The sequence below is a fragment of the Pelecanus crispus genome, chromosome Z (assembly GCF_030463565.1).
Source record: "Pelecanus crispus isolate bPelCri1 chromosome Z, bPelCri1.pri, whole genome shotgun sequence".
Taxonomy (NCBI): domain Eukaryota; kingdom Metazoa; phylum Chordata; class Aves; order Pelecaniformes; family Pelecanidae; genus Pelecanus; species Pelecanus crispus.
The window spans coordinates 52,345,919-52,360,366 of NC_134676.1; the positions used below are offsets into that span (position 1 = coordinate 52,345,919).

A 14,448-nucleotide genomic window follows, 5' to 3' on the forward strand; every position below is an offset into this window, starting at 1 on the left:
TTAAAGGCAACATATATAGGCTATGTTGAACTGTATGAGGTGGTACCAGAATAAACGCACATGAACTCTTCTGCTCTTCCTTCTTTTCAGGTATCACGACATGGAAGGCCCAAGTAAAGGACAGGACAGCCAGCAAGTTTGTATCTAAGACTACATGGTTCTTCTGCAGGCAGACCGCTTTCTTTGTGGTCTGCCTGATTTGGCATGTCCCAAGTAGTAACTTCTTTAGCTAATCATTCTTATTGCCATTCTCTTGTGCAAAGAGAGGAGGCCGAAGAAGCACCTGAGACTAGAGTATTTAACTCCTCTTTTTCCATCTCTCAAGTGTGACCTGTTACAGGTTTAGCATGTGCCATATAGTATAGGCTTCTCATACAAATTCCTTAGGAAGGCTTCACAACAGTAGCTTTTTCTTGTCTTAGTAGGATACAGTACTGAAGCTGGTTTAGACAGCTAATACTATCAAAATGTTAAAGAAAATCAAGAGCCTCATCTTTTCAAGCTCCAGTTTCTGCAAGGAAATATAAAAATGGCATTTCACTACATTTAATCAAGAGAACAGCTGCTTACATTTAAAACTGCTTTGCATGTACATAGTCTGATACTGACCACGCTGCTCTCCTCATTTAACACGCTTAGCCAGGACAGGAAATAAGGGAAGCCGCCTGAGAACTGTCTTTCACCAACAGAGGTACTGACAGAACAATTCCGCACAGCAATGGGTCTCTGTCCTCACCAGCTACCGCTGAAGCCTCAAAACGAGATCATGCTTTTACATGCTAGGAGCTTTGTGGTTAGAGGTCTTTACAGCAATCATCACGGACAGTGGAACCCTTCTTCACAAGAGCAAGAGACTTGCACACATCTTCTGCACTCCTTCACTGCAGCTTCCAGCATTACTGCCAAACTGTTCACTACACCTTACCATAACAATTTCTTGTTTCCATCTGCAAAGGTGAATTTTATAGGCATCACCACTTTTAAGAAATTCCTTTTTGTAGAAGGGAGCAATCGGTAAAATGTATTGATCCAGATGTAGGCATGCCAGCTGTCTCAATAGCGGAAGAGTTGTTACTTGCAGAGATTATACTCCTAAATAGCCCAACTCTACAGCTGCACACAGTTAAGACTACGGCTACTCAAGCACAAAACTTGACAGTACAGAAGATTTTCGGAGTTAACACAGCTCAAACCATATATGGAAGAAAAGCTTATGAACATTTGGGTTTGCTTTTCTAATTCAAACATTTTAGCCAGAGTGTGAATAAAATAAAAATGACAGATTAAACAAAGTTATCAAACAGCAGCAGAATTACTGAATGTTGCCAGAATATGCTAACACTTCCCATGATTTTTAAAGACTACAATTCTTTTCTTGGATAAGCGAGCCTTCCACTTTCCCTTCTGGAATAAACTTTTGGATTCTTCCTCCCACCTCACCTGTGACATTTCTAATAATCTGAATAAAAGGTTTTAAGAGTGCTAGATGTATTGTATGCATAGAATAACTGCATAGAATAATCCTGCTGGCATAGGTGTTTACCTCTGATGCAACAGTGACAACTTTTGCAAATGGTTTGTACTGGTACCAATATATTTAAGTGTGATACTGTGCTACCAAAGAATAAGCCAGCTATTAAATGTTGACCGTAGGACAGTATCAAACACATCTGTTCTTTAAACACTGCTTTTGCAGCATGCTAACATTTGCAGTCATAAAATTCCTAGTTTGTGCCTAAGGGTCTTTGATAAGCTGGTTTTATGTTTTAATGCTTTTATCTAACCAGTGGTGAAAGAAACCAAGAGCACCAAATTTCCTTTCCAAAATGTCTAAATCTCTATGGAATGGTTTTAAGCATATTGTTGTCCAGGGACACAAGAGAGTCCTGTGGTTAACACTTTATGAAGAAAAGTCTCAAATTTGATTGTCTGACTGAGAATACACAGCATTTCAGTACTTAAATATGCAAGAGGAAAAATAAGTTCTCACCAGTCTTTGACTTGATCTGGTGACACTGACTATTGTTTGTAAACATTTTTTTCAACCAACCACTGTTCAAAATGGTTGAGGTACTTGGTTGTTAACTTTGCTCTGTAGACTAACAAATCACAGCAAGTTTTTAATACTAAGTTTGAAAAACACCTCTGCCAGGTCTGACAGTTTTCAAGTGTTTTTTGTAAGGGAAATAAACAGCTCTAAAAGGGAGTAAGTAATGTAGGTAATTACTTTTAAAATACCTTACTCTACGTAACACCCTCTTAAAGAACAGTCAGCACTGGCATGGACAGTCTATTTTGTAAACTAATAACACCAGCACTACTGTTGTTGACAAACAGCTATTTTCTTCTCTATACTTACCGTTTCAGAAGTGCTAACCCTAAAGCTTTGTTAGATATCCTCACTGCTTTCGCTTACACCACAAATTGATTTACCTAAGCCTCTCTCCCATTAAAACCATAGAACTACATAGTAAATACCAATATTCAAGCCTGACTGAAACAGTCACTTCCTAAGAAAGGCAATTTGCTATAGACCTATGAAACAATGCAGAAGAATCTTGTTTGACCTAGGAACTGGAAATTAACACAACTTAAACTCAATGCCTATGAAAGCAAATAAGGAAAAAACCATATGCTGTGTACATTTCTCACTACCCTTGAAAGAACTCTTTTTTTGGCCTACCCTAAATAGTTTTAGAAAACTATCACTTTGTACACAGTAACAGTTAAAAAGAAGAGATTATAAAACTAAAAAAATAACTCTGTAATGAGTAATTCAAGAAAAAAGTCTGTAGCACACCTGAACTTTAAATACTGCATGCAGTTCTACTTCATCACTAGTCCTCTGCTGGGATAAGGATGGCAATAGGGTTATCATGAGTTGGTATGGAAACTAAGAACTAGTGTGTCCAACTCTCAATCAATGCTCCATAACAGCCCTTATTCTGATGAAAGAGCAGTGAAAGTGCAAATTCCAAAACTGAACATAGGTTATCACTTTCTACATCTTAATTACATCATAAATTTACATCTTACCAATAGATGTAATAGTCTGAATCTTTGGTACTACAAACAGGGTGATAATCCAAGTGAACACAGTTACCTTTCACTTAGAGATTGCTACTCATAAAGACAGTAGCTTCTACAGACACCTAGAACAGTTTATAAATTCCTGATAACTCATTAGTTAAAAATAAACTTGCCAAGTTAGCAAAACAGAATCAGGTGTTCAGGTTTTTCAGGAGTTACATGGGAAGCTTGAGTGATCAGTATCACTACCAGTGGGAAAAACCCAGTCAGGTAGCACATGCAAAAGAAAACATGGCAGAAAAAAATTCAGGACATCTCAGTCTGCCTGAACACCTTCTTAGCATTTTCTAAAAACAAACTCAAAACCACACATTTTCAAGGAACACTGCTAGTCATTGTGAAATGACTAGATGTTGACAGCAGTTCAGAAAATTCAGCAGTCATATTAGGTACTTTACTGCTTGTTTTTACACCAGGAATGAATTATAGTAAATTTGCGAATAGAATTTGTAATTCCCACTCCTTGTTTGAAGCGCATGCAAGATGCTGCTACTATACTGTGGCTCCAGTATCTTTACAGTCATAACCTAAAAAAAGCCTACTAACCCATTAAATGGCACCCAGCAGTTACCTACAGCAACAGGAGATAAATTACCCAGATAAAGCATGATCTGTTCTCAAAAGTCAGGATTCCTTGGAATCAAGCGTGAACAGCTTCAACCACTGGTTACTTGCCTCAATCGAAGGAAATCCTTTTCACGTTTGCAGCCAAAAGAGCAAAACTTAAGTGCTTTGGCTATATTACCTTCTCTACAATTAAATATTGAAAATATAGCAGCACATGCTTTTGGCATCCACATCCAGAGATTTTAAAACAGATTGCATCAAAGACAGAACTTTAATGTTATCTTAGGCTGAAATTAAAGTCTGTTGTACTTTGATTACAGCGGAACAATTTTAAACGGAAAAAATTTATAGTTACAATTAACGTGTCAACTGAAGAATTAGCCAGCTACATGTCTCTGCCATCAGCTTGTATTTCAGTGTCTTGCAACTCAATACTGCTTTTAACAGAGAAACATTAAGCAGTTTTTGTGTGTGTGTATATATATGTATTTTCTGATTTTAAAAGCCATTTTTACTTTAATTCTTTTAAAGGGATAAAGAATCATCCATTCTTCCTCCCAACTCTTACAAGTAGTATGATGTATTCACCAGGCTAGCAAGACAGTTAACCAAGAAACTTCCTCAGGCAATTGATTTCAGTTTAGGAGTAAATTACTGTTCTCACAAGGTGGTATACTTAGAAAGGATAGATAGGACCCTTGTTTATAAAGCTCACCACCACTTAATGTCTTACATGCATACAATTTTTTTTTTTGACTGATATCTAAGCTTACTAACCATATAAAGGCTATGGACTTTTCTCTTTAAGGAGGTGGTTATGATCCTTCCCTCCTAATACAGGATGGATACAAATTGCAATCTGGTAGACTTTTGCTTAAAGGAAAAGGTCTGGAATCAATTCAGAAATGAAGCAACAGCAAAACTGCCCATACTTAAGAGCACTTTAATTGGTGAAAATAGACAGAATCTGGCCCTTGACTGATCTTCATAAACTTGATTGTCAGCAGTATTCCACACCCAGTAACTTGTCATGTCACTTAAGTAATCCAGGCATTAGAATACTGCGTAGTATTCCACGGGTGATCTCATCCCTTCCTCTACCTGCTTTCTCTACTGCATCACTAGGAATTTTGAGTTTTCAGCCTTTTAGAAGCAAAAAAAAAAGCTTCCTAAGCATCACATCAAAATTAAAAAAAAAGTTCCAAAGGAAAGCAAGTACTTAAGTCAAGATAGCAATGCAAAGGCTGAAATTTGAAAGCCTGCAGCCAGTATGGTGTGATCAGATGGAATCCTTTCAAGATGTTGTTACACATGACATGGCAACAAAGTTTTGTTGACATCTGCAGGTATGCAAGAGCAGTATCCTATCTGAAATATAAATAGTATTTTTTTTCTTCTAACCAAAAGCATTATTTAAACAACAAAAGCATTCTGCAAAAGCATCAAGATAAAGAAAACTCTCTACACCCTCTCTACATCTTCACCTCTTGATTCATACATCCCTCCATAAGCACAAGATGATATCAACACTCTGGGCAAGTTGATCATGAGAATTTGAGAGAAGTGAGAAAAGACTGCTGTTCAGCAGCTATGCAGTGTGGCTACACCATGGTAGACCATGCTTAGAGACAATGCTTATGTTCTGCACTCCCAGGAACATTGCAGGCAAAGTCAGGCCCTCCTGTCAAGGAACAGTCAACATGGTCTGCCACTATAGAACAAAAAAAAACACCAACAAAAAAAACCCCACAAAACAAATCCAACCCACAAAAAAACCCAAACAAAAAAAACCCCACACACCACAAAATTCTTTTGCCAGTCTCTCCACTTCTTCTAGCTAACAGGAAATTGCACCATTAACATCCAGTCACATAAGTGGAGGCATGACTTCCTGCACAAGTGTAGGGGCAACCAATCCATCCAGCTTAAGAGGAAGAAATACACGTGGTCTATTTCACACCTTAAGAGAACACCTCAGTTCCAGTTTTGATGGATTACTCCTGTCCTGCCCTCTCCAGAACCAAACAACTAGTTTCCCTACTACACCAATGTATTTGATCCTTTCCAGAAGAACCATAGTACTGTGAATGATTATCGAAATAATTATTCACTACTGTGCATTGACCATCATATTCCTTTTGATATCCATTGGCATGAAAAGAGAAATCACACTTCTTAGGCAAAGAGATCCAGGCTCTGAACGCAGGTAGTTTTCTCTTGATTATCTGAAAAATATAACCCTGATACACCTCTAATGGTTAGAGACCTTTTAAGTTTTTCATAGAATTTTCTTGTTCTCCAGAATGAAGCAGATGCAGCATTTGATTGCTTAAAAGCTGAATTAAATCCTATCAGCAAGCCTGTTGCAAAGCAGCTTTGCATATTCAAGTATAGTCCAAGAAAATCAATGTTCTGTAAATAAGTACAAAAGAGAATCTGTTTCAAGTCTTGCTCAAGAACTTGTTTTCAACACAGCAAATTCCCAAGTCTCCTTCTATAATCCACCCAAAAAAAAGGTTATTTTGAAGCATTCTTGCTCTTAAGACCTTTCAGTTTTCATGCACTTCTGCAAAACAGAATGATGCACTTTCCACTCAAGAGGTAGGGGATGAGGAGCAAGCATGCCACACTATGCAGCAGTAACCTTAATAAAACTTCCTGGTTTAATTAGAATTCTAGTTCTAAGTGTGGTAAGTTCATGAAAAATTACATTTAACCTTACAATAGACTAAACAGCCCATTGAAAAAATCTTAAAAATCAGCTAAGTACTGCCTGAATTTTCTAACGTCATGGCATGAAGTGGTGGATACAGCTACAGGCACAGCCCCTGAGCCAGCACTGAGCAGAGCTGGTACGTTCATGCAGCACAGCACTTACTTGTACCGGCACAGGACTACGTTCAAGCCAAAGCTGCCAAACTGCTTACAGCTCAAGAGCAGCATTACTCAGAATAGTCTTAGGAGTCTCTCTACCATGTAAACCCTCATAGTAAGTTGAAACATTAACCTAGCAACACAGTTTCTTTACAGCTGAAACAGACATTGTTATTTTCTTTGAATTAAAAGAAACCCTGAATAATCTGAAATAGCAGCAGTTCATTTGAAGAAGGAAAGTTAACTAGCAAAATGAAGATGCAAGAGATAAGCTTCCTTGTCAAAATGGAATTTTAGGAATTTTTTTAATGTTTTTTTTAATCACTGTATCCTTAAGTCAGTTAAGTTTTAGACACAGATAATGCATCTTAGTTTTTATGCATGAAAAGAAATTTCAGTAAGTTTATCAGGCGTAATTGGCATGCTGAAGTGTAGAAATAAATCAAAGCTGTTCCATGCGCTCAAGCTGCAAGAACTGGGTGGCTTCCAAAAATACTGAAAGGCAAACAATTCTAAGTCAACTATTTAAAAAAATTCTTAGTAGTGAACAAATGACTATATTGTGATTGCTGTTACCTATACCAAAAAGGGGGATGGCGGTGGGGAATGGGTTTGTGGTTGCTCATGTATGAATATTATATGGGACTTTAGGGAGAAATCTGAAGGATGCAACAGAAGATGTAGTACACTGCTCTGAATTACTCTAAGATATCGATCTTGCCAACCTCCTCCTCTGCAAGAATGTTTTTCAAGAATGAAAATCATCTGAGGTCTAACCAAATGTAGTACTAAAAGGGAAAAAGTTAATTTGAAGATGAAGTTTAATTCTGCAGCACCTACCTTCCTCTTTAACCAGTTCTGAAATAGCTTATTCTAAAAGAAAAGCTGCCCAGCTAGAGAGAAGTTACCGCTACTCTTCAGGTTCTGGTCTTGAACTAGCCATTGACACTGACAATGTGTCAGCTAAGACTGGTTTATTAAAAAAAAAACAAGCTCCTCCGAATTCCCTCCTTCCTTCCTTCCCTAGTTGTACTCTTCTGGCAAATTACAACTTTTCTTCAGACACGGGTTCATAGTACATTGCAGCAGTCTCCAAGGGGTGCACAAGACAGTCCATTGGGAGCATGGGAAGAAAAATATTTTTCGTAATGTTAATAAAGTGCAAGAAGATTGCTGAAAAGTGTTTGTTTCATCTTTATCTCATCCTTTAATTTTTATTTTGTACCATACACAATATTACTACAATAGCACATGTATATAAGTAAATAAATATATGCATATTAAGAGTGCATGCTCGAAAGTTTTATATTGATGCGAGTGTGCAGTGAAAAGATTGTGGAGACCATTGGTGTATTGGATCAGGGAACTGACTCACCACATCCAGTGCAAGATTTTGCAGTTGGTGGGGTGGGGGTGGGGGGGAGGGTGCCTGTCTGTAAGCTAGATCAAATCCCAACTCGAAAATACAAACATCACCACAAGAGAACACACAAAAGTTTACCCCTTTTTCAGCAGCAGCCACTTGTGCTGTCAAACTATAACCTGTTAACAGCACTCATTTATTTCCAGCTTCTCTGGAACAAAACAAAAACAAAGTAGTAAGAACAATATTAGCAGTTCGTTGAAGACAGTTCAACAGTTTCAGTATTCCATAGGTGTTTTGGACTAAAGACTTATCACCAAGATCAGATAAGAGAGATTCAAGCATCAAGCAATGTAAAATTACAAAATACACATGGGTCCTTACAGAGTCCAAACCCTGGAGGACTAATATGATTTACTGCTGCAAACAGAGCAATACATTATTTCTTTTCCCTTGATGAAGATGGTGGTAATTAAGTGGGGTATCATGATAAGCAAAGTGAGGATTCTCCACACAGACTGAAAAAAGCGTAAACACACCACTTCACATTATGCTAGAAAAGCCTCATCTGAGTACGGGGTGCATTGAGCTCAGTGTTTTTCAAAAGTGATGAACAAGAACAGTAACAAACTAGAGGCTTCTAGGATGTCCAAGAGCACAGAGACCAATACTAAAAGGATTTACCTTGTTTTATTTCAATGAAGTTCAGAAAGAAAATTCCAGTTCTGCTTACAAATATAAAGAAGAGCAAGAAGGAAAAGAAACTATCCAAATTAAATCACACTGACTCAAGAACTAAGAGACTGAGTCTAAGACTGTAAGCAAGATTCAGCCAAGGTAGTACAGTAAAAACCATCTGCAAGAGGGTCTCAGCCTTCTGGCAGAGGGAGAGGGGAGGAAGCAGTTTTTAAGACAGACCTCACATAACAGGATCAGCTAACTTGATAGCCTAGAATCATCTTTAGCCTTTTATGCATCTTTAGCTAAGCTCTGTTTTCTTTACAGGCTAAGCAGACACAAACCAAGAGCTGGAAAAATAAAAAAAGTATAAACAAATGTTAGAGGTGCAGCAATAGTTTAACATTTTCAAGAAAGAATACATTCTTTGTTAAAAAAGCAGTGCCATATGCAGCCTTTTCACTATGCTTAGGTTTAACATTTTAAATTATCACATAAAAACTACAATGTTCAAGAAAATACAAATCAAAGCCAGAAAGATATTTTTTTTAAAAATTATAGTCATCCAACTTGAGTAAAACAAAAAAACCCTCAATTTTGCATCAAGACTATCAGTAATGTCGTCTTTCTTACTTCTGTCTCCAAATTCAGAGGACAGGTGCATGGATTTCTGTGTGGGAGGAGGCAAAGCACACTTGTGTTTCTAAATGGGTTGGTTTTTTGGGGTTTGGGTTTTTTTTTTTTTCCTGTTTTTTAATTTGGGCTGGGTGGGGTGGGGGTGGTGTAAAGACCTTCCTCTGAGATCACTACCTTCTAGCGTGGTCAAGGGAACCAGCCAGTACTCTCAGTGAGTGTTAAATAAACAACGGAACAAAGCTACCAGCAGAGGGCTTGGTTCACATAACATCTACTTACCACAGCTGTAAATGACGGCACAAAAGATGTATCGAATCAGAATCACTCACGAACTGTGAAGTTTGTTCTTCAAAAAAAAAAAAAAAGCCCCCCAATTAAGGCAATGCTATACAGAAAAATTATAAACTAATGCATAATAGTGAATTACTAAAACACAGTCCATTTCTGAATACTTCAGAAGTATTCGCCTTCCAGAACCATAAGGTCTGTGACATTGTGGCATGGTGATTTTTTACATTAAGGAAGACAAAGGCAGATGGAATGTCTTCTACCAGCTATAGCTTTACTTACAGATATAGCTGACCTAGCCGAAACAGATATTCCTAAACCGTATGATAGAAAACAAAAAAAAAATTAAGAAAAGCTAGGCCACTTTTAATCTTCCTACTATCTGAAGGCAGATCCCCTCAAGACAGCAGGGGCACCACTGCAACTGCAACAAAAACCTACATATCATGGTCTGCAGTTTCCCTCCCACCTCTCTGTTAATAACTACCCTCTTGCCTCTACATCTCTGGAGACTAATGCTCCTGCAAAACATCACCTTATCTATGAGATCAGCAACTGTCACACATCACCAAATTCCCTCTATCATCTCTCTAAAGCAGATTAAGATTAATGCACACCAATTGACTTAAGCAAGAGATTGATCACCTTAGCTATCTCCGGCCAATGATATATGAAGACAAGACCCCTCACTTGAAAATTAACACGATAGACCAATATCAATAGTATGCAATTCATCCAGTCTGAGCAGCGCAGCATCACCCAACTGTGTTTCCACAACCAGTTTCAAGAACAATCACTTTCTTTTCTGCTAGGAAAGCCACTGCTGGAACAACCACATGAAACCTGAAGTGGTTAGACACCTATCCTACAGGGACAGCAAGACAAACCCTTGCCAAAAGGTACCCCTCCGGTACATGTACGTGCATCTTCCTCAAACAGTGTTATCTTCCTCTGACAGTGCTTTTCTGTGAGAACAGAATCAGTAGAAGAGTTAGACATATGAAGCTTGCGAACAAAACTAAGAAAAAAATCTGTTCTATAATTTGCACTAGTGTCAACATACTGTAACACTGCCTCACAACATTTATTTACCTTTTAAAAGGAAAAAGGAGTAGCACAAACTTTAAATGCAAGATGAAATTGCTACATTCAAAGCAGTGAACCACACTGCTGGGGAACACGTTTTTGGATCAGTCAACACAGAATAACTGCCAACCTTGATGCACTGGGTCAAGAAGCAGGGGAATAACAATAGGTCTTTATGTAGTAGAAATTTTATGTACTGGTACTAGGATGTTTATACCAGCTGCCCTACTAAGTCTTTGACATACATGCTGTACAAGTTAAGTTAGTACAAAAACTACAGCTAAAGAGCGAGCTTAATTTTTCAAGTTCTTAAAAGTCAGTGAAATATCTTAATTAATGCATAGTACTATTCAACACTAGAGACCATTACTGTCAGGAAATTCAGCAGGAACGGGAGTCACTTTGGGAATGGAGACAATAAGCCCCCTGAAACACAGTGAAAAAAACACAATAGCTTTGTGAACAGCTTTCATATAAAAGTACAGCGCCATCATGATTTAAAAGTTCTCAGCACTCTGTGGCCAGAAATCAAGTACATAATTATAGATGTGATATATTTTACACTCCAGAGACTGGGAAAAATGTAGGTATCCAATGCTATTAGTATGCATGACACACCCTTATTAAACGCTTTTGTGTTCTCAACTTTATCTTGCAAACTGTTTTTGCAAAGTCCAAAGCAAAAATAATTGCTTCCCTTCTTCATATAAGCCTAAATGCTTGCTAACACATTAACTGCTTTGGAAATGAAATATTCTGTGACAGAACAGCTGAGTTACTACACAGAACTTCCAACTTCACTTCTGAAGTTCATACCATGACATTTTTTAGAATTAATACTGAAGTATAATATCAAGTGTAACTGAAATTGCATATTCCATCCCCCAACTTTTTTTTTGGGGAGGCAGGGGGAGCGAGGGGGGCACAGGGGATGGGACATCACTTGAAAAAAAAAAAATCTTCACCAAGACACCTATCCACACTGCAGAACAATTCATGACATTTAACAAATTAGTAATTTGAGTTAATTAATGCTCACAATGAAACTATTCTGATAATGATCCTGTAATTAGGTCTACAGCTCCTCTATGCCACAACCTACCAAAAAAACGGTTTGCCATGCTTTGTAATTAAATATGAAGAAATTACACTTTTAGAAACTATAGTTCCAGAGCAAGTTAGATTCTGCACTGAAATGTCTTAACAGTGTCATGAAGAGCTTTCTTGACTGCTGCAATATAAACACATCAAAAACCTATCTGCCAAGCTTAGAAATTCAAGTGATGTTCTGCTTGGGGCCAGGAGTCAGAAACGGGGGCGCTGGGGAGAGGAAAGTCAGTGCATTTTCACATATATTACGTGGTTTATTTATAGTGTATCTAACTCCACGCACAAGTCAGTAATTGCCAACTTCCGTTCCATCCTAACTTAGAATCAGACTACAGAACATCATTTAACTCCATCAGGAGGGGACCTGAAAGGCAAGAGTAATTTGCTGTTAACAGTTAGTAATTATTCTGATATCTAATCTTAGAGGTAAGTCTCTCTATAGCACACCAATTATTTCTATCAGAAAAGATGAAGAGTCAGTTTCAAAAAAAAAAAAAAAAACCCAAAGAAACAAAAAACCCCCACATCACCACATTTAAAGAATCATCACCACCGCCCCCCCAAAAAACCCCACAGATCAGTGCAGATGCACTGAGCTGCCCTAAAAATGGTGTGAAACAGGACAGTGTCAAAAGAACATCCATTTTCTCAGTGGAACTCCATCTATAAGGAGTGAAAGGTGGGATGAAAAAAGTTGTGGAAACAGAATATTCTTCACTCCATTAGGATGTGGCCCACATGTTCCATTATTTCCCTAAACCCAGCAGAAAAAACCGCTAGAATATGGACTTAGAGCATGGCCAAATACGAAGAGGCAATTTTCAGACTGCAAGACAACAGCATTGCAATAGTTTGATCTGGCTTTAGTTCAGTTATGATAGTTTAATTGTTTAATCATGATCTAAGAAATAGATCCATTTAATTCTAGGTTCAGCTAAAGCCTGCCTTTCAGTAAAGACAGCCTACAGCGCAAATGAGCTTTCACTGGAACTCGTCTCCAATAGCATACGGGCTAGTCTAAAATAGAAAAAGCTTGACACGCGCAGCTTCAGGAATTTCTGAAGCCTTGATCACGACGCCCTCAACACGCCGGGCTCCTCAGCGGGGCTGGAGAGGCTCCTCACGGAGCAGGAGCCTGGGCTGTGCCTGTGCAGCCTTCAGCATCACGCCAGAAGGCGGTCTGCTCCGCCACTGCAAGCGCAGGGGCAGGCATGCGTTTCCAGCCGCTTAGGAGACAAACCTCTTGTCACTGCTAAAAGCGAGCGCATCCTCCTTTTTTTTTTTTTTTATTTTTTTAGCAGCTCTTCCAAGCGTTTTCACTCCCTTTCCCAGACTAATACCTCTCACAGACCCCAATTCCCTATCTGTCGAAGGCGATATGGACCAGAAGCGGAAAACCGCTGCGACTGTAACAGATCCTCTCTCGGTTATGGAGAAAACATTTGCCCCGCAGACCTACAGCTCTAACTACCGCTCACCACGGCGACCAATCTCCCAAAAATACAGGGTGGGGGAAAACCCCACTGCGTCATGAAAGGAAGGGGAGACAAAAAAAAAAAAAAAGAAAAAAAAAAAAAAGAAAGGAAGACGCAAGCGACCCGATGCATTCGCGCTGTTTGCGCCTCCTCGAGGCTCAGCGAGCTTTCGGCTTCGTTCCTCCCCCCGCCGCCGCCGCCGCCGCGCACCGGGCACCGCACGGCCCGGGAGCGGCCCCGGCGGGGGCAGGGCGCGGGGGGCCGGGGCGGAGGCGGCCCCGGGGGGTACGCGGCGGGCCCTCACCTTGTCCAGCTCATCGTGCAGCTCGGCCAGGCTGGGCCGCAGCAGCTTCTCCCCCAGGTCGGCGGCCGTGTGGCGGTAGTGGTCGATGCGGGGCACGGCGTCCATGGTGTTGTGGCCGAAGGTGCGCAGGTAGTAGGTGTTGGTGTGGGTGTCGTAGTAGTAGTGGTGGTGGCCGCCGGAGTGCAGGCTGCCCTCGCTCAGCACCGTGTCGCCGCCGTTCTGGAAGCTGACGTTGCCGCCTTCCGAGCTGCCGCCACCCGGCTCGCCGGGGCTCTCGTCGCCGGCCGACGGGTCCACGAAGTTCACCCGAAACCTGCCCTTGGCTTCCTCACTGCCCTTCGCCGCCGCGCCGCCTTCCCCGCTCGCCCTGCGGCTCTCCTCAGCCGGGCGGCCGGCGCCCTCGGCCACCAGGTCCACCTGGAAGCGGCTCTGGCTCGGCGTGGGACCCAGCGGTCTGCCCAGCGCACCGCCGCCCGCCGCATCCTTGCCCTCTTCCGAGCGCCGCTCCTCACCCGCGGCCCCCGCCACGGCGGGGCCGGGCGGCGGCTGCTGCTGCTGCCGGTGCTGCTGCTGCTGGCGCTCGCCCTCCATGCCTGCCCCGCGCCGAACGAGCACTGCGCGCGACGGCGGCGCTGGCTGCTCTGGCCGCCCCTCGCGGCGGCGGCTCCGCTGCTTTAAGCCGCCAACCAGCGCCCGCGGCTGCCGCGCGCCGCAGACAACGCCAGGCGCCGCGCGCCCCGCCCCGCCCCCCGCCGCAGCGCCAGGTGATGATGCCGCCGGTGCGGCCGCCGCCCCCCCCCCTCCCCCGCCGCAGCGCCCCCTCAGCGGCAGCCGGACCGCCGCCCCCTCGCCCCGCACCGGCCGCGCTCTCCCCCGCCCCCGCTCGCCTTCCCCCGAGCGCGCCCGCTACGCGAAGGCGCCGCCCGCCGCTCTGACAGCGCCAGGCGGGGAGGAGCGGCCGCGCCGGGCGAGCCCAC

The 14,448-nt window shown here is 41.6% G+C and overlaps 1 protein-coding gene across 1 annotated transcript in view; it reads right to left on the reverse strand.

The window, feature by feature from the left end:
* SLC12A2 (solute carrier family 12 member 2) overlaps positions 1 to 14,062 on the reverse strand; it is a 61,238-nt gene extending 47,176 nt beyond the window's left edge. The window contains exon 1 of the mRNA XM_075725826.1: positions 13,472 to 14,062. Coding sequence (XP_075581941.1) covers positions 13,472 to 14,062 — 591 coding nt within the window. The remainder of the gene's footprint in view (positions 1 to 13,471) is intronic.
* Positions 14,063 to 14,448: the final 386 nt, after the last annotated feature.